The sequence below is a fragment of the Prunus persica genome, chromosome G7 (assembly GCF_000346465.2).
Source record: "Prunus persica cultivar Lovell chromosome G7, Prunus_persica_NCBIv2, whole genome shotgun sequence".
Lineage (NCBI taxonomy): Eukaryota > Viridiplantae > Streptophyta > Magnoliopsida > Rosales > Rosaceae > Prunus > Prunus persica.
In genome coordinates, this window is record NC_034015.1 from 17,154,919 (window position 1) to 17,174,187 (window position 19,269).

Sequence of the window (19,269 nt, forward strand, 5' to 3'; positions counted from 1 at the left end):
ATAATGTGGTAATTTTAAATAGTGTAGTAGGTTATTTTTGAAGAAGAAAACAACTACCAGAGAATTCAAATTCCCTTTATTATACTAGTGCAGATAGAATATAATCAAATAGTTAGTAAAGTCTAAAGCTTAGAGGGAAATAGTTATCTGCAATTGGAAACATTCTATAGGTTTAGTGGAACATATGGATAGAATATTGAGGAAAGTAAGGAGCACAAATAGGAAATTTACAACTGCTTAAATTCAAAGACAAGATCATGACCATTAGTTTTTTTTTGTTTCCTAAAGAGTGTACTTTGCTTCATGGATATGGACCATGCTTGAGTAACTTTTTCTAAATCCTTTTGCTTTATTTAATTATTTATTAATAACTAACCTCCACCAAAGCACTATTAGTTATCTGACCAGTTATTAGGTTTTTGAAGTGTCATGAATAGTGTTTTCTAGGTTGGTTTAGGTGACAAAGACAGATGTTAACTTCTATTTTGATTAAATGAATTGCTTATCTTTGGAGAAAAGAAATACTCTTTATCTCTGTGGTTAATATTGATTTTCAAAATCTAAAAAATGAAAACAAGTCAGTTGAGATTAAGCTAAACAATAACACTAGAGTTAAAAAAAAGTTTTAAATTTGTATCAACGAATAACATAGGAGATGATATAGTAGTATGTGTTGCTAACGGGGTCTAATCCAATGAAAAATGACATTGATTTACAGATCAATAGTTTCACGTTCGAACTTTAAATCAAGTTTTAAATGCGCTCTTGTGTATATGACAAAATACAACAACATTAATTGGATCTAACATTTTAAATATGGGTGTAAATCGACTTGATTCATTGTATCAGTATTGAGTTTGGCTCGAATGAAGTAACTAAATTATGGGGAAGGGAAATGCAACCTTATCAAAGTAATGGAAAAAGACTAGTCTGCAAACCTGATATACAACTCATCCACCACCATTTGTTATCAAGTTATGACCACCGAATTTTTTTTTTAAAATAAAAATTTATTATTGGATAAAATGTTCTGAGGAGTCGAGTCAGCACCGAACTGGATAAGCATTTTCTTAGCCTGACCAAACACCATATTTAACCATAGTTACTCTCGCACAACCCAAATCCAAACCCGAACCCAAACACCCCAAAAACTCCCCAACATATAAAGGACAAACACCCCCCCCCTCCCACCCTCCATCTCTCTGTCTCTCCCTCAATCAAAAACTCACAACCGCAAACCAAAACGCACCGTACCATGCTCTCTGCTTCGACCTCGACATTCTTCGCCGCTCCAATTCTCTCCGCCACCCCTCCCCCTCCCAAAACCTCGACACGTGTACATTTCAGGCCAATAAGCGCCTTCGCCGCCGGTTCCACCTGCACCTCGGACGAGACAGCTACGGCGTCGTACCTCGGCCCTCAGAAGATGACCTCGCTGTACGAGATCCTCGGCATCCCGGCGGTCGCCACGTGTAAGGAGATCAAATCGGCGTACCGGCGATTGGCTAGGGTTTGCCACCCCGACGTGGCGGCGATCGAGCGCAAGGACACGTCGGCTGACGAGTTCATGAAGATTCATGCTGCCTACTCCACGCTGTCGGACCCCGAAAAGCGCGCCGATTACGACCGGAAGTTTATGCGCCGAAGCCGACCGTTGTCAACGGCGTCGGGATATTCCGGGTACTACACTTGCCGGAACTGGGAGACCGACCAGTGCTGGTAGCGAGTTGACTCACCGATTCCGAAATTGAAGGAATTCAATCCGCGAGATTATTGGTAATTTTGTAAATATACGAAGAAGCATAACATAGAGTGCAATCGGAGCCGTTGAATATTTTGATCATGATGGTGTCGCTGTGGCTGGATATGTTTGCGATGATCCGTCTGTCTGTCTGTCGGACACTACAACAAGAAGTAGCGCCAAAGTTCCAAACCTCCAAAGTCAAAGAGTTGAAAATCTCATTTTGTGTTAGTATTATTTACTATAATTACGTGGGGGCAACATTTTAATTTTAAATTTTGTAAAGTCCTGTTTTCTTTTTTGGGATTATTAGGACATAATTACAGTACATACAGTAATTTACACATAGAGATTGGAGCTCAGTATTTTTATGGGTATCAATTTGAATGAATATTATTATTCTGGTCAGAAATTTGAACAACATTTATGCATACATGCTTGCTATTTCATTTTTGTTTAATTGTAAATTGAGTAATGACACAAATCTAAAATCTTATGAATGGTAGGGTCAATCCAACAGAAAAAAAAGAGAGGGCATGGTAGCTTTTTCATATTGAGAGTTGCATATCATTTGATCCAGTATTGGCAACCACAACGAGTTTTTTTATCTCGAGAGTCCGTTGATCGTTATTTTCATTCTTATCGTGAAATTAAAACGATAAAATTAAAAGATGTCTATTTCTTTATATACTCCACTTATTAAGGGTGCATATATATATATATATATATCCATTTATTTTGAGAAACATTGTCATTTTTTATTTGATTTTCTTTTATTCGTTGATTCGAATTTAGAATATTTTTCAATGTTGAGACTAATAAGAGAAATAGTGATAATCGAATGGTGATCACGCGTAATAAAAGGTGGAAGAGGAGAGGCGTTGGTGATGGAAGAAAAGAAGAAGGAGAGGCGTTGGCAGTTGTGACATTTATGTGTAAGCCATACAAGTTGCCACCAATTACTTGGTGCCATGTCTTTATTTTGCAACGAAAGCTGGTTGGGGTTGATTGCATTGCATATTGTGAGGTTTGACGACAATTCAGAGTGGCGACAACTCGACTTATCGTAGAAAAAAGTAGAAAAATGGTGGCTGTTTTTGTCTGTTCTCATTGTATTTTGTAGAAGTCGGCCATTACAAGTTAGAAGCCATAAAAAGATAAGAAAGCGGGATCTCGCATCCAATTAAGGCGCACTGCTGTAATTGCAAAGCTACCTAAGCGCCCAAACTTTAGGAACAACTTTTTTTTATGCCGTCTCCATCCAACTCTCCAGTGGGGAAGAGCTTTAGGGTTTTCAATCTCGACCACATTCTAATTCTTTTTCCTCTTTCAAGAGAAATATTTAATTCTAACTTAACTTATATTCTTAGATATAAGAAATGCTTATACTTTAGAAGTCGAAACTATTGTGTATTATTATAGTTTGGACTTTCATAAATATGAGTACGGAATTCACTATTTATGATGGTTTTTTCGATAAATATAATGTGGTCCTTCAAGAAATTTGGTATATTTTAGAGTTTTTACCAAGTCAAATTATTACTTTTTCGTTTCTGCTTTTCATGATAATTTAGTACAGTGAAACCTGTAGAAAAAAGAGATTAGAAACACATAGACCAACAGCGAGACTTTGGAAGGCAGAACTTCATGCCATGAAACCTGGGATGACACATGATCACCGGCTTACTTAGCATACTTAATTATTCAAGTGATTAATGACTAGGCGGCAGCAGTAGCCGCAGCTAATTTTATAAACAATTCGGCTTAACAAAGTAAGCAAAGGGAGGCCCTACGTATGTATGTAGAGGGCCCATAATATATATATATATATATATTTTTCATTATTAAATATCATGTGGTTTTTAAAATAAAAAAATTAAAAATTCATGTAGTCATGCCACAGCCCATTCCAAATTTTAAACAAGCTCACCCAATACCTATTGTACAACTCAAAAGCACACTTGAGTAAGCATGCACGTCAGAAACATAACAAAACTTTCATCTCTTTTTGTTTGTTGAGGTAATCTTCACTTTAGTTACTAGGGATTTTGTTAAGATTATATAAATTTTTAAAAAAAAAAATTATGAGTAAGAGTTTGGTGTTAACTTTCTAGTTTCTACATCAATAACAGAATTGACTTATCAAAAATTGACTTCGGAATAAGATAGAGGATGAATTTCTTGTTGATTGTATAATACTTCACATTGAAAAAGAGTTTGTTGATAATATCGATAATAAATTAATAAATAGTGATTTTAACTCTTTGAAGTCTCGAATTCTACAACTTAAATAGTTTTGTTTGTATTTGTATTGCACATTTATTTAGTTTTGTCTTTTTTACTAGTTTATATTTTATATACTAAATGCATTTTGAGAGGTATACACCTCATTATGTCTCCTCTACTAGACATATCATTTTTTGTAAAGTAAATCCAGCTCAATCCATTTTAAAATTATGAATCCATCCCCTTAACAATATAAGTTTATTATAATTAGGAATATGCTTCCTCCTCACTAATTCTTCAACTCACTATGTATAATTATTATAAAATTCTGAATACAACAAAGACAGAACTGTAGACTTGTTCCAATTATTTATTTATTTTTTTTTTCTTAAATACCGCCGACTCAAATCACATTCCGACTTGTGAGTGGTGGTTAACTTGTTAACGATTGTGCCCAATATTCTTGTAGACTAAGACTAAGTAAACAAGCATTTAAATCGATCAAAAATTTTAGGCTCGTCAAAAACGTTGGTCTGCATGGCGTGCATTACTTTTATTAATCCTGACTAATCTTAAACTAATACCCTACAAATTGGAATTTGAATTCAATTTCTCTTTGAAGTGCAAGAAGGTTTCAGTTTCCCCGTATATATAAATCTGTGAGTGATGCTGGGTCCAAGATGGATGTCTCCGTTCTCTTCAGGTTTTCTTACAATTAACATATGACTTTGATTTGATTTTCATAAAATACTTCTTCTTGTATTATATATTTAGAGGAACTTACAACATTGTTTCGCTTATTCATTTACGATAATCGTAACTTATTAAGGTCTAAAGACACCAAAGTGGACAGATTTACATATAAAAAATAATCAGTACGGCTCTTATCAATGATCCAATTTATATGGATTCCTTTTACATCCAATCCAAGACAAAAATACTCATAAAGGCAGATTTATCAGTTCATTGCTATTTTCATGTGTAACATTCTTTAAATATATGAATGATCTCATCATCCTGGTAATTAACGATTATCCATCTCTATAGTAAGACTCTTAGAATAATTTCACATATATTTTAAGAAGAACTTAGATCACTAGGAGTTAATGGTGGTGGACCGGAAGCTATGATGGAGATGGCATGGATGTAAACTAGTCTAGCTTTTGATTACGGGAACAATTGTTCGAAGAGTTCCCTACCATTTCCATTGCAAAACCATAATTTTCTGCATATACTCACAGAACAATCGCCATCGCTATTAATAATCTGTTCCAGCTTTGCTGATGTAGACTGCATTTGATTTCAAGGAACCATAATATTAGAATATCCAGATCACTTGACAAAATATATACAACCCCACATTAAAGTCCTTTTTTTATTTTTTATTCTTTCCTTCTAACTAAGTTTCTGGAAGATAATTAGCTTAATTACAAATTCTTAACCCATTGTGAGAAAAACGAAAGGTGAAGAAGGAGATGCTATAATAATACGGCATGTTTATTAATCCGCAATCGAATGAGGAGGAGTTTGATTGAGGAGAGTTAGAATTCAAATTCCTATTGAAGTTGTTTACTAAAACCATATGGAATCAGGGTATGAGTGGTACTGATTCTGTACAAGTTGTTTACTAAATTCCCATGAATCAGAATTGAAACCAAATTGATTACTAAAATGTCCTCGTTGTTGGGTTAAAGTAGATGTCAAATTTGGAATTTTAAAATTGTGTGAGGATATGATAGGTAAAAAAGATGTTAGTTCTCCAAGAATTAGAATATCATCTCTCACCCAAGAGTCTAATTTGTACAAAATAAGAAGTTGAATTCCTGATTTTACGTGGGTTCCACTCGCATTTTTGTTCCTCCATGTGAATTAAAACACATGAGTATCCGTAATATGAATTCCACTCCTTATTTTAATTTCGATTACGAATTAATAAACATGCCATACAGTACATTAATCTCTCTGTTAAGATTTGATCAGGCTAGGTATGGCATGAAGTCATGCATTGACATTGGCACACATGCATGGCAACGAAAATGATCAGGTAAAGAAATCGCCACTCTTCTTTCTTTGTTTTTGGGGAAGTTTTTAATGCAAGTGCAAATATCTAACAGTTTTGTTTTGGGACACATACATTATTTGTTGATTTTCCTTCCTTTGTTTTGGGAGGTTTTGTTTTGTTTTGTTTATAATTTTGTCTATCGAAAATTCAACAAATAATGTCTGGGCCTTTTCCATTTGCACTCTGATCCACACTTCAATGCTAATAAGGGCTAACTGTGGAAGGAGGCCCAAAGTTTAGTCCATTTTCAGATTTATGCAAAACCCAGTTGCATTTCAGAGTTTGGGTCTAGGCCTATATGGTGATTGTTTTGATGAGTCATTCTATAGTGAGGGCCTTATATATGATCTTTAAGAGCATTTCCATCCTATTGTGTCATGGCAAAAGGCAAACGTAAATACTATTCATGTGAATAGTGACTATCCTGGCAATTTTTTGATTCATTCCCACTTATTGACATGGCAGCCCAAGGACAATAACTATTTACATGAGATATGAGGATAGGAAATTGTATAGATTTTGTAATCCAAGGGCAACCATTATAGAAAAAAAAAATATGAATTTTTAATAAATTTTTTTGTTATTTAAATTGGCCGCTGACGTCAGCTTGCCCAAGTAAGTCTTGCCTTCGGACTTGCCCAATTTCGTGGGCTCACTTCTTGCCATGACAACTTTTCCTTTGTGGGGGTTGTTTTTGGAGCCTAGAGGTGGAAGTACTTTAAGTGAGGCCTTATCTTTTAATTGTTTGATCAAATTGGTTAGCATGATCTAACGGTTAAGAGATAGGGCCTCACATAAGGGTTTATGTAATAGAATTCTTGTTGTTTTGATAAGATTAAGAACATGATTCATAATTAATTTTTATTTTTGTACAACTAGTATAAAAGTTTTTGGCCTATATGGGTTACAAAAGCCTATATACCTTTTTCTTTTTCTTCTCAAGTTAGTATATTGTTACTTATGATCTTTTGTCAATGAGTTAATAGTTATCTTTCAATTTGAACTTGAGTTAATAACACAGAGAAATCGACATCTGCACAGGAATTGCAGAATGCTAAAAGCAATTTTGGGGTGAGTCTTCGAGTATCGTGTGGATAATGTAAAAGACGAATGTCTTTTTCTCCCTTTTTCTTTAATGGGTTGAAAAGAGGGGGATCATAATCACCAAAGCTCCACGAAATCTTGCTAAAGTCATGTCAAGCAAGCAATAACAACTTTGAATTAATCACTAGAAGCTTAAGGGTACTTAAGATTTTGATGTGATATTGTTGTTGGGTTTAGAACTTTAGAGCGAATAAAGAAGTTGAACCCAAAAGAAAAATAAAAAAAGACAAGGAAGAAAAGCAAATTAAAGAGGAAAAGACAATATAGAGCTTGAAAAACCACAATCAAAAGCAGTTTCACCTTTTTATGTGTTTGTGATCAGACTCATCGATTCATACTCAAAATCATCACGTTTGATTTCATTGTTTCAATTTTTTTGTTATTGAAAACGTGAAGTGAAAGCGATCACCCCCCACCCACCCTTGAATCTTGCATGCAATTGCGCATGTTAGGGGTGGAAAGTAAATTTTCTCTTTTGAGCAGAAAATTCCATTCATATTTGTGGGTTTCATGTGATACACGAGAGCATATCTGATTTGATTGCCAATGTTGTTGCACATACAAACATCAAACAGCCAATCTGGTACATACATATTTGGAGTTTTTCATTTTGAATCAATTTATGTGAATGTGATCAGCAGTAGCGCCAACGTTTTCATAACTCAGTGGTAAGAACATTTACATGCGAATTAGTGATAGCTTGGCGAGAAAATGTTGAAATTAGTACTTATGGCAGAGATATATCACATATGTCTACCCTTAAATTCATTGTTTCAATTGATGATATATATATTTACAGACCCCAAACTGCTGGTGATGGTCCAGTTTTTACAAGTTTGGTTCGGGACTATTATATTAACTTTTAGAGTGAAGTCGATATAGGCCCTTACAACTCTTATATCCCAAACATAAATCCACTTATAATTAAACCTCTAACTAAAATCCAAGTATTATTAACTAAATTACATTATATGCTATTTACCTTTATATTTTATAATTATAATTTATTTTGAAGTATGTCATTAACTCCTTGATTTCTAATTAGAGTAATGCTACGTACACTTACCATATTTTTATATCCCAAATTTATATACCACGTGATGTGACATGTCCATATTATATGCCACATCAATTAAATCAATGAAATATATTTTAAATAAGAAAAATAAATAATGGAATAAATCATAAAAGAAAAGAAAAAAACGTTAAATAATTTTAATTGATGTGGTTGTCTACCTTAGCTGTCATATAAGATGGTATGAGAATGTTGTATACAAATATGGTAAGAATAGCATTAACAAAGGTAGATTATTCACAAAAAAAGTAGGTACAGTATTTAGGTAACAAAAAAAATGGGCATATAGGTAACAAAATAGGTACAGTATTTAGGTAACAAAAAAAATGGGTATATAGGTAACAAAATAGTTACAGTATTTATAAGTACACAAAATAGGTACAGTTACAAAAGATATGTTCATAAAAAAATTAGGTTCGAAAAATAGTTATATTATTCATAAGAAATGGTACATTAGTTTATGCTAAAAAAACGTGACTATTTAAATATTAATGACAATTGAATTGCATCAAATATATTCAAAGTATATTCAGAACAATCAATGGAGAAAACAACAATTTCAAAGACGTGAGGGTATTTTGGTTATTTAAAAATTATAATAAATCATATCTTGAGTTTGATAAGGTAACTTTATGAGTTAGATTATAGTCATGAATTTTATTTATAAAAAATTAATTTTATTAATAGGAACAAAAAGTGAAGAGTTACAGTTAAAGGAAAATTCAATTTGGAGGGGTAAACCAAATTTTTACCAAACCACCATGCATTCCAATCACCAAGGAGACAATAATTTACCCACTGAGTTTAATTTTTCACATGTTCTATTAGGCGTGAAGGAAAAGAAAAGTGGTCCAAATATTTCAATATGTCTCTGTTGAAGAATACACGAGTTTCACATTGGAAACTTAACAAAATAGAAAGTCCCATATAATAAATGGTTCCACTCCTAATAACATCAATGCCTTTTGTATAAAACCTCACACCTGCTAAATAGGTGGTTAAGTTGGGGACAATATCGATGTTACTAGTGGTGGGCCAAGGGTCTATCCCTCTGAAATTTTAACATGGTATCAGAGCGGGTCGGTTGACTGGGCCCAATTAAACCCAATCAAACAAACTCAAATCAAACAAAAATCCTAAATTGAATCAAAATCAAACAAACCCCAAATTAAAAAAAAAAGAAAAAAAAAGAAAAAAAAGACCGGTGTGGAATTGGTTGCACGTGTGGCCCACTAAAAAGTGGTCATACGTGAGGAGGAGTGTTGAAGAATACACGAGTCCCACATCGGAAACTTAACAAAATAGAAAGTCCCATATAATAAATGGTTCAACTCCTAATAACATCGAGTCATTTTGTATAAACCCCCACACCTGCTAAACAGGTGGTTAAGTTAGGAATAATATCGATGTTACTAGTGGTGAGCCAAATGTCCGTCCCTCTAAAATCTTAACAGTCTCTGCAATGATAACGGCCCTATAAATCACATGCCAATTGCAAATTTGTTTCCACACACACGCACACAACACATATATATTAGATTGTACTTGTATACGTAAATTTACTGCTGTGGCAGTGGCAGTTTATGCAACAGATGCAGTTTCATAGAACCAGCCCTCCCTCTCCCTGCACTTTCATGATTGTTCCGTCATCGTATATGTTTGTCTCATAATAAAGTATATACTCATATTTATATAATTCTAAGGAGCTCATGATTCATGCATGGAAAATAAGCAGTTTATGCAGAAAGATGACGACAAAGGTACTTTTGAAAAACTATGAAAAAAATAGACTATATATATGCTTGGTTTGCATTATTTTGTACTCTGTCTAGGCTCGGTTGAGTTGCCGTTTTGCCTTTAAATTAAAATGCAGATATTCAAGTTCACAATCGACCTCCATCTCCATCACTGTTTTTGTGTTCATGCATGTAAGAATCCTTTGATATCGATGCTTGCAAATAATTCTTTTAGATTGTGACCTTCCTCCCCTAACTCTCTCGTAAGGAGAGGTTGCTTCCAGGAAACTCGTACCTCCCAAAGAGATGGCCAAAGAGGTCCCACCACAACAAGTTTAAATCTTAATAGGATTAAATGATGTAATTTGGTGGTTGGGGGTGGGGTGGGTTGATGGGTTTGAAAGAAGAAAACAAGGAAAGGTGATTGAGAAAAATTTGTGTAAATTTGGGTCCCCTGGCATGATGGTATATTAATTGTTATTGTTTTTTCCCCTGGTTGCATGCTGTGGGTTTTGCAGAAAGCTTTGTGCCTGCTTTTTTATGTACGACGTGAATAATATACAAGCTTCCAAATCAGCGTTTATGCAAGCTGCGATTCATCCACAAAAACTCAAATTCTTCCCCATTCTAGCACCTTGAAAGTATGTATATATAGGATCTATAAAATTACAGTTACTCAGAGCTCATGCATAGCGAAATTAACAATAATGCAACTTGGATTTGTGCTTTTCTTTTTGGGTGCCGTGAAAAAAGTGTGTGGCCTTTGGTCATGAAAAGAATCAAATCAGTGTCCATATGCATGAACGAAAGTGCATCCAATCTTAATCAGTCGGGCTGTCCAAAGAAAGCCAAGGACAGTGTGTGGTACGAGTTTGAGAGAAGTCCTTTCGGTCACTTCCTATAATATAGACCACTTCATTTCCTATATCCTTGTGACTCTCAGTGAAGGAATCTCATAAATTGGATTTTTTTTAAAAAAAAGAAGAAGAAGAAGATGAAATCTTATCTGCACTGGAGTCGAGTGGGGTGTGCAAGCAATAGCATGAAAAGAAATGTTCAATCAAAACCTAACTCTGACGTACAAATATCCACTCTCCATCGGAATTTTCATATATAATATACCACTCTCTCTCTCTCTCTCTCTCTCTCTCTCTCTCTCTCTGTGTGCATGCCCTGATAAAGGCGACAAGAAACAAAAATCCAAGACAAGAAACAAAAATCCAAGTATAACTTTTTTTGGTATGTTATATAATTAGGTTTATGAATCTTCATGGCAAGTTCCACGTGGGACTTGAAAGATATATTAGCTAGGTTTAATTTAGTTCTGCTTTTCATGAAGGAGGAAAGGACATGATCGATTCACATGCAAACTTTCCTTTTGAGCTATACATTTGTTTATTTTTTAATATTTACTGCAAGTAATAAAAAGTTAAAAACGATAACATTATAGGATCCTAGCTAGTAGTTACTATATAAGGGCTAAAACTACAGGACAGGATCTTGAGCTTGCAGGCAGGACCAGGAAGTGAGGAACCCACGTACATTATTTGTATGCAGATACTTCAGTTCTGTTGTTGTGGACCTGTGGTGGTGAGTATGAATGCATAATAATTATAGTAAATTGAGTTTCGAGCAGATGGGTCTTACGTTTTTGTGTTGGGTTCATTGTGAAGGGGTACCTGAAAATGCAAAAGATACCATGTGGTATTGTACGGTAACTCAAATACCTAAAAAAATAATGTAAATAAAAGTTGCTCATCATGTACAAACACTTTTTCATTTGTCAAAGAACGAAAATAGAAAGTGACTTTAGAGCCCGGGTTATTGTCAAAAACACTAGATTGAATTTCCTCTTTCTTTTCGTGTATATTTCTTCCCGTGAATTTGTATGTTCTTTTTCTTACTTTAAAAATAAAAGGAAGTTGCAAATGACTCACTAGTATAATGATTTGGAACAAATGTTTCTCTTAAAAAAGGTCACAAATTCGGGTCTCAGCGTGTACGAATTTAATATGCTAAAAGAGAATTTTAATCTTGTGTTTCGTCTTTAAAGGAAAATATGAAAAAGAAAAAAATACACAAATTAACCCCTCGAAATGGTTCGTGGGTAGGCACTAATTTTTCCAGCTATGGTATTCATTTTTTAATTCTCTACTGAGATTTACAGCCAAAGCCTCGAAATACAACAGACACAGAGAGAGAGAGAGAGAGAGAGAGAGAGAGAGAGAGAGAGAGAGAGAATATCCGACACAATCAAATTAGACGCAATTCTCACACAAAGATTCCTATAAAACCTCTGACTCCAGCACCACACATAATTTATTTGAATCGCCAACTAGCAAATTCTAAGCTTCTCACTTCAACTATAAACAAACGGAAGAAAAAAAAACCAATAAATCATGACAAAGACAAAATGATAAAGAATGTGGCAGTTGGCCAGACATGAATCATGATGATGATAATAACATGTATTACAACTAACTAATTCAGAGGCAAACAGATCCCCCCTCCACTTGTCCAACTCACTATCAATTTGTTGCTGGATATTGAAGCAATATATATCCTGTGCAATTTACGAAAAAGGGCTCAAAATATTAGTAGTTTTGTTTTAATTGGCTTAAGTAAGAAAAATTAAAGAAACACGAGTGTCCCAATCGAGAGCTTCGATGGGTTTGAGAGGGCATGGCTTTTCCAAGGCCAAGGGCCAGCCAGCCAGAGGTCTCATCCCAAAACTTTTAACAAGAGATTCAAAAACTGCCACAGGGACATTTAGGCCCCAAGTCCAGCAATGCCCATAAAATTGGATGCACAAAATCAAGTTCCATCACATCATTTGATCACCGATTAAAATTTGAGGTAAAATAAATAAAGTATTTTAAAAAAAGTAGAAAAAATTTACTTGTAACGGGAATAGCACTGTTTTGTTATCTCCAACTAATAACATAATGATATATGTAGAAGTTATCAAACATATCATTATTTTATTAATAAGAGATAGTAAAAAGTATTATCCCATTGCATAATAATTTCTCTCTAAAAAAAGAGCATGTTACAAGTCCAAAAACAACATTGGAAAACCAAAAAACCCATCTAGCTCTAAAGTTTTTGAAAATAATAAAATAAAAAATTATACCCATTTTAAAGCATTCCCACCATCGATTTTGAACTTAATTTAATTGATTTTATAGTTTTGTGGATCTGCTTATTATTTGCATATAAAATTGGGTTAAAATATAATAAGGAGGCCTGACTTTGTAGGTGATCTTCCTATTGCAAAGTAGCAATGCTGTCACTAGATTGAAGTAAATATAATTAAACCAAGCTCATGAGTGCCACTAAGTCAAACAACTGATGCCACATATGAGATGTCATAATTCCTTTTTATAGCAAAGGATTAAAAAAAAGTTGGACTGGAAAGCATCTTCCAGTAACAAAAGCCACTCAATGGCAATAAGCTATTGGGATTGCAATAATGAAGTTTGTTGGTTTTACTTTTACCAGTAAATCTAAATTCACACCTGCCAAGCCAAAGCTTCACCTGCCTTACGCAATCTCCAACTCATGAGATAAAACTCAAATAATAAGGAGTTAAAATTTGGAAAAATTTAAATTTGGGACCAAATACCAATTTAGGCACGGAAAATATTTTGGTGAAGACTACTCAAGGCTGATGCGGCCCATGTGTAAGGAAGAATTAATGGGCATCATGTGTTGTGCCTATTTTATTTTTTATTTTTTATTATTCCAACAATAATCCAAATCCAACTACTCATGTTAAGTCCAAGTTATTTTAACGGTAAACAAAATCCAATGACTAAAATTTAAATTCAATAGTCAAAATAATATTTTAAATTAATCTAAATTAAATTCAACTCCAAAGCTCACTCCAAACTTAAATACCCACTCATTTCTTAAATAAAATTATATTAGTGAAATTTTAATTTTTTTGGGTCAAATTGTTCAAAAAATTAAATTATGAAGTTATTTAAAAAGATTAAATGAAGAAAAATTATTCATTAAAAAAAAATTTAAGCTATTCTTAAATAATTTAATAAAATTATAAACTTAAAATTTGAGTCTGAAAAATTAGGGAAAAAAACGATTTAAGTATAAGCAAAACTCAACTAATTACTTTCTGGAGGATGCCTTACTTCTGCAACCTCAGGAGTGGACCCGAGTGGGGCTGGTAGTTAAAAGGTGACAGCCCGATAGCAATTTCTATTGGTATATCACAATGTTGTCCTTATCTTTAATTCATTGAAAAATCTAATACGAGAAGAGGAAGAAAATGAAAAGAGAGAAGCACCCCAATCCTCTACAGGCAATAGAGAGACAGAGAGAGAGAGAGAGCAAAAGAAGAGGTCATATGCTCTTACATTTTTATAAAAGAAGAAAAACGCGTTTGACCTGACCTTGTAGAACTCGTCGACTATCACTTTGCAAAAACTCTGGCACAAACCCAAACCCAAAGCACCAAACTTTGTTCGAGGCATCTCCCTCTCTCTCTCCCTACCCTAACCCCACGTTGCATTTGTCTGGCCTAACATTCATTTCTGCTTTCTGTGCTTCTCTCAGCACAGTATCTCCATCTTCTTCTCCACCTGCCAAGCCCCAAAAACGAGTGTGCAGAGGCCAAACCAGGAAGACCCATTTGTCTTCTTTTGATCTAATCTCTGTTCTTGGACAAACCCAACTTCATCAAACACCTTGGTGTCTTGGTCCGCCGTGCCAGCCATGGCGGACATAGTGAAGCAAATCTTGGCAAAGCCGATCCAACTAGCTGACCAAGTCACGAAGGCTGCAGAGGAGGCCAGTTCGTCTAAGCAGGAGTGCTTCGAGCTCAAATCCAAGACCGAGAAGCTCGCACTGCTTCTCCGGCAAGCCGCTCGGGCCAGCTCCGACCTCTACGAGCGCCCAACTCGCCGGATCATCGACGAGACTGAGCAAGTGCTCGACAAAGCGCTGTCTCTGGTGCTCAAATGCCGCGCCAACGGCATCATGAAGAGAGTCTTCACCATCATCCCAGCCGCCCAGTTCCGGAAAATGTCGTCGCAGCTCGAAAATTCCATCGGAGACCTGTCGTGGCTGCTCCGGGTATCGGCCCCGGCCGATACCCGGGAAGATGGGTACCTTGGGCTGCCTCCAATCGCCGCGAACGAGCCAATTCTGTGCCTCATTTGGGAGCAGATTGCAATTCTGCACACTGGGTCAGTTGACGATCGATCTGATGCAGCAGCTTCGCTTGTTTCGCTTGCCAAGGACAATGATCGATACGGAAAGTTGATAATTGAGGAAGGTGGAGTTGGACCCTTGTTGAAATTAATCAAGGAGGGTAAAATGGAAGGCCAAGAGCACGCTGCTGAGGCCCTTGGATTGCTGGGACGTGACCCGGAAAGCGTAGAACACATGATCCATGCCGGGGTGTGTTCGGTGTTTGCGAAGATCCTTAAAGAAGGTCCGATGAGAGTTCAGGCCATGGTGGCCCGGGCCATCTCGGAGCTTGCATCTCATTACCCCAAATGCCAGGATCTTTTTGCACAGCACAATATCATCCGGTTGCTGGTTAGCCATCTTGCGTTCGAAACTGTTCAGGAGCATAGTAAGTATGCTATTACTTTCAACAAAGCCACATCGATCCATGCGGTTGTGGTGGCTACAAACAACTCCAATGCAAATTATATTCCGAACAGGGCGAGTGACGAGGATGAGAAGCAGGGTTACCGTCACATTCCTCATCCGTTGGGCAATCGAATCTCGAGTCAGATGCACAATGTGGTTACTAGCACCATGGCAATGCAGGGCGGGTTGAAGCCTCCTCTCCAACAAGTAGTTAACGGAGTGAATCAAGCCAATCAAGCCAATCCAGCCAATCAAGCCAAAAGCAATGGCAACAGCAACAGCAACAGCAATGCAAAGCAGAATCATCAGTACCAACAATCCCCACACCATCATCAGCATAATCATTCAGGGACTAGCATTAAGGGGAGGGAATTGGAAGACCCTGCCACCAAGGCCACCATGAAAGCAATGGCAGCAAGAGCTCTTTGGCAGCTTGCCAAAGGGAACTCGCCCATTTGCCGTAGCATCACGGAATCAAGGGCACTGTTGTGTTTTGCAGTGCTCCTGGAAAAGGGCTCTGAAGATGTTCAACTCAATTCTGCCATGGCATTAATGGAGATCACGGCAGTGGCGGAGAAGGATGCTGAGTTGAGAAGATCTGCCTTCAAGCCTAATTCTCCGGCTTGCAGGTCTGTGGTTGATCAATTACAAAATATTACTGAAAAGGCTGATGCAGATTTAGACCTCCTGATTCCATGCATCAAAGCTGTTGGGAATTTGGCAAGGACATTTCGGGCAACTGAGACAAGGATGATTGGCCCGTTGGTGCGGCTTCTTGACGAAAGAGAAGCTGAGGTTACCCGGGAGGCTACCATTGCCCTCACAAAATTTGCATGTACAGAGAACTATCTCCATCTTGACCATTCCAAGGCAATAATATGTGCAGGAGGTGCTAAGCACTTGATCCAGCTTGTGTATTTTGGGGAGCAAATTGTTCAGATTCCTGCCTTAGTTCTCATGTGCTACATTGCATTTCATGTACCAGACAGTGAAGAACTTGCCCAGGCTGAGGTGCTCACCGTGCTTGAATGGGCATCCAAGCAATCCTATATGACCCAAGACGAAGCACTGGAAACATTGTTACAAGAAGCTAAGAGTAGGTTGGATCTTTATCAGTCCAAGGGCTCAAAATACCAATGCCATTGATTTTATCAGAAGGCAGAGCGGTTTCCTATTCCTTGAAAAGAGAAAAGATGTCATTCTTTTGTTTATGTTTTATCGTTGTCATGGAGTGTACATACTATGTAATTTACAACTTTCTCAGTCAAATGAATATCTTCTTCTTTGAATTTTTTTGTTTTCCCACCCAAGAGCCTAATTTGTTATTGTTGTTAAAATATTTGGTCAGTGTCAAGACCAGAAAGTTTGGTATCATAAGTTTTGATTTTTGAATAAGCAATTATCTTCTCAAAGCAAATTCAAACTAGTATGCTGGTTTTATCATTTCTAAATTTGATTATTATGCTAAACAAACAGGGTTGTTATAGCCATCATGGGAGAAAATTTCAAACACCCCACCCAATCATCTATTTTAATTATGTTCACCTGATTCCATCAGTTAATAACAGATTATTGAAGGCAGTTTCCATTATGAATGCTCCAAAATCAGAATGCAGCAGTCTAAGTTCCATTTACATCCTTCTAACGGTGGCTCCCGGAAGTACACCCAAATGGATGGCTGCCGGGGTGTTACAACGTATAGAGGTTGGAGCCAGTCTTTGTTAATTACATTATCTACAGAATTAAAATTCAATAGAGTGAAAGAGTTCTATAGAGCCATGATTGAAGAGTAAAAACAATATCTGCAAAATATATATTTTTCACCAATCAGGATTCAGGATCTTTTTGTGTGTAATCAGAAAGGCTATAACTAATCACAAATCATTTCAACTATCAGGGTCCATGGTCCAACTATTCAATACTGCAAATGTAAGTAAGACAAGCACCATCAGGAATCTTACATAAGCTGAAGCTCTTGTTTGGGTCATTATACAAGCATTAGCTGACATTGACTTTCCTCCAGGCAGCACAACTGCAGATTTTCCCCAACCAAAATGTTGTAAGAATGGAAAATACAATGTTTTCAAGCCAAATGCTACCTACAATAATGAATTTCTACGCAAGTGGAGCAGCCATATATATATATATGTATATATATAGTCACATTGAAAATGGGATTCATTCACAAGTATGAACATGCAACCAATTTGGTAGGTATGTGGCAGGAATATGGATACCAACCGCAACTAGTGAATGATTCTGAAATAAGCTCAATTATCTCAAAGTCTCAAAATTTAATATGAGCACACAATCTGCTACAATAGTATACATAATAGGAGAAACTCCATATAGTAGACCAATAGAGGAAAAATAAAAAGAGGATATCTTGCTTTTCATTCAATAGTAAGTTATGTGGGTTAAGTCGCAGCGCATTGCGCTACACTCGGGTTAGAGATGCATATTTAGCAAGCATTTCATACTGAAAATAGTCAATTTGATCATCCAAGAAATTAATATAAGTCTTTGCAGTCATCAAGTAAGTTCATGTGTATAACAGATTCTAGAAACTTATTGCTTCAAATGAGAATTTGGTTTGGTTTCAAAAAGCAGAAAGCAATTCCTTATAGCTAAATCTTATAGCCAAATCAAAATGACCACTGCTACATCAAACATGAAACAAGTGAGCCAGCCTCACACACTTGGGTACAAGCTCCTGCAGGGAATAAACTGAACAACAGCTAAAGATGAGAGACAGCAATGCATGAATTTTCTGCCAACACATATGACCAATTCAAAATCCAACAACACCAGATAGAAAACTAAAATTCAGAAAACACCTACAAATTGTTTTGATCCATTTTCCACATTTAAACCGAGAAAAATCAAATCAAATAGGCAATGCATGTTTTTCAATGGGTAGGTAGGTCCTCAACCTGATTACCAATTCACAATCCCCACTAGCCAGTAATGAGAACAAAATTTCAGCTAAGAGATTCGAAAAATCAGATACGCAAGCAATAAACTACGACATTGCGAATCATAGAGCATTGAGATTGAGGACTCACCTAGTGACTCTTCGAATTCAAACAATTTGAAGATCAATTTGTTTCCTAGTCCTCTAGGGCTTTTGATTTCCCAGTTTCCCAATGAGAGAGAGAGGAGGGGGAAGAAAGATAATCAATTCAATTCAAACGGCCCACCGTCTTGTGCTTCCCCGCGGTTCCGCGAACAAAGCCAAAAACCGTTTCATTTGTCCGTTACGAACTTACGAGCCTGACCCGCTTTATCCATCCCGCTTCGGGTCTGAACCGGGTTGAGAAGGGATATACCAGACCCGAGTCCTCCTTTGGGCTTCGGCTAGAAGTTTTACGTTTTCTTCCTTTATTTATTTATTTATTTTCTTTTATCAAGTAATAGTTTTAAACTTTCGAGTGAGTGATTGTATTTCTACGGACACCCATATATTTTTTCTGAACATTTATATTCAATTTTTTTTTATAATATAAAAACAAGTAAAATAAAAACTTAAATTATCAAAACCCTTTAAAAAATAATTATAGGGCACTTTGAAGCAAGTCGAGACACAGTGAAGATATATTGCAAAGGAAAAAGATATTTTGAGTTGAGTTCAAGGGTGTGGTTAATAATGAAATTTTGTTCCCTTTTCCAGGAATGGGAAACAATTCTCAGCCCCTGGATTGATGAA

At 36.1% G+C, this 19,269-nt stretch overlaps 2 protein-coding genes across 2 annotated transcripts; both read left to right on the forward strand.

Annotated features, from left to right (window-relative positions):
- Positions 1,152-2,164, forward strand: LOC18770183 (chaperone protein dnaJ 11, chloroplastic). The gene has a single exon (XM_007202648.2). The coding sequence runs from the start codon at positions 1,256-1,258 to the stop codon at positions 1,721-1,723; it is 468 nt and encodes a 155-aa protein (XP_007202710.1). The 5' UTR covers positions 1,152-1,255; the 3' UTR covers positions 1,724-2,164.
- LOC18769750 lies at positions 14,179-16,864 on the forward strand. Its single transcript, XM_007204180.2, has one exon. The coding sequence runs from the start codon at positions 14,679-14,681 to the stop codon at positions 16,707-16,709; it is 2,031 nt and encodes a 676-aa protein (XP_007204242.1). The 5' UTR covers positions 14,179-14,678; the 3' UTR covers positions 16,710-16,864.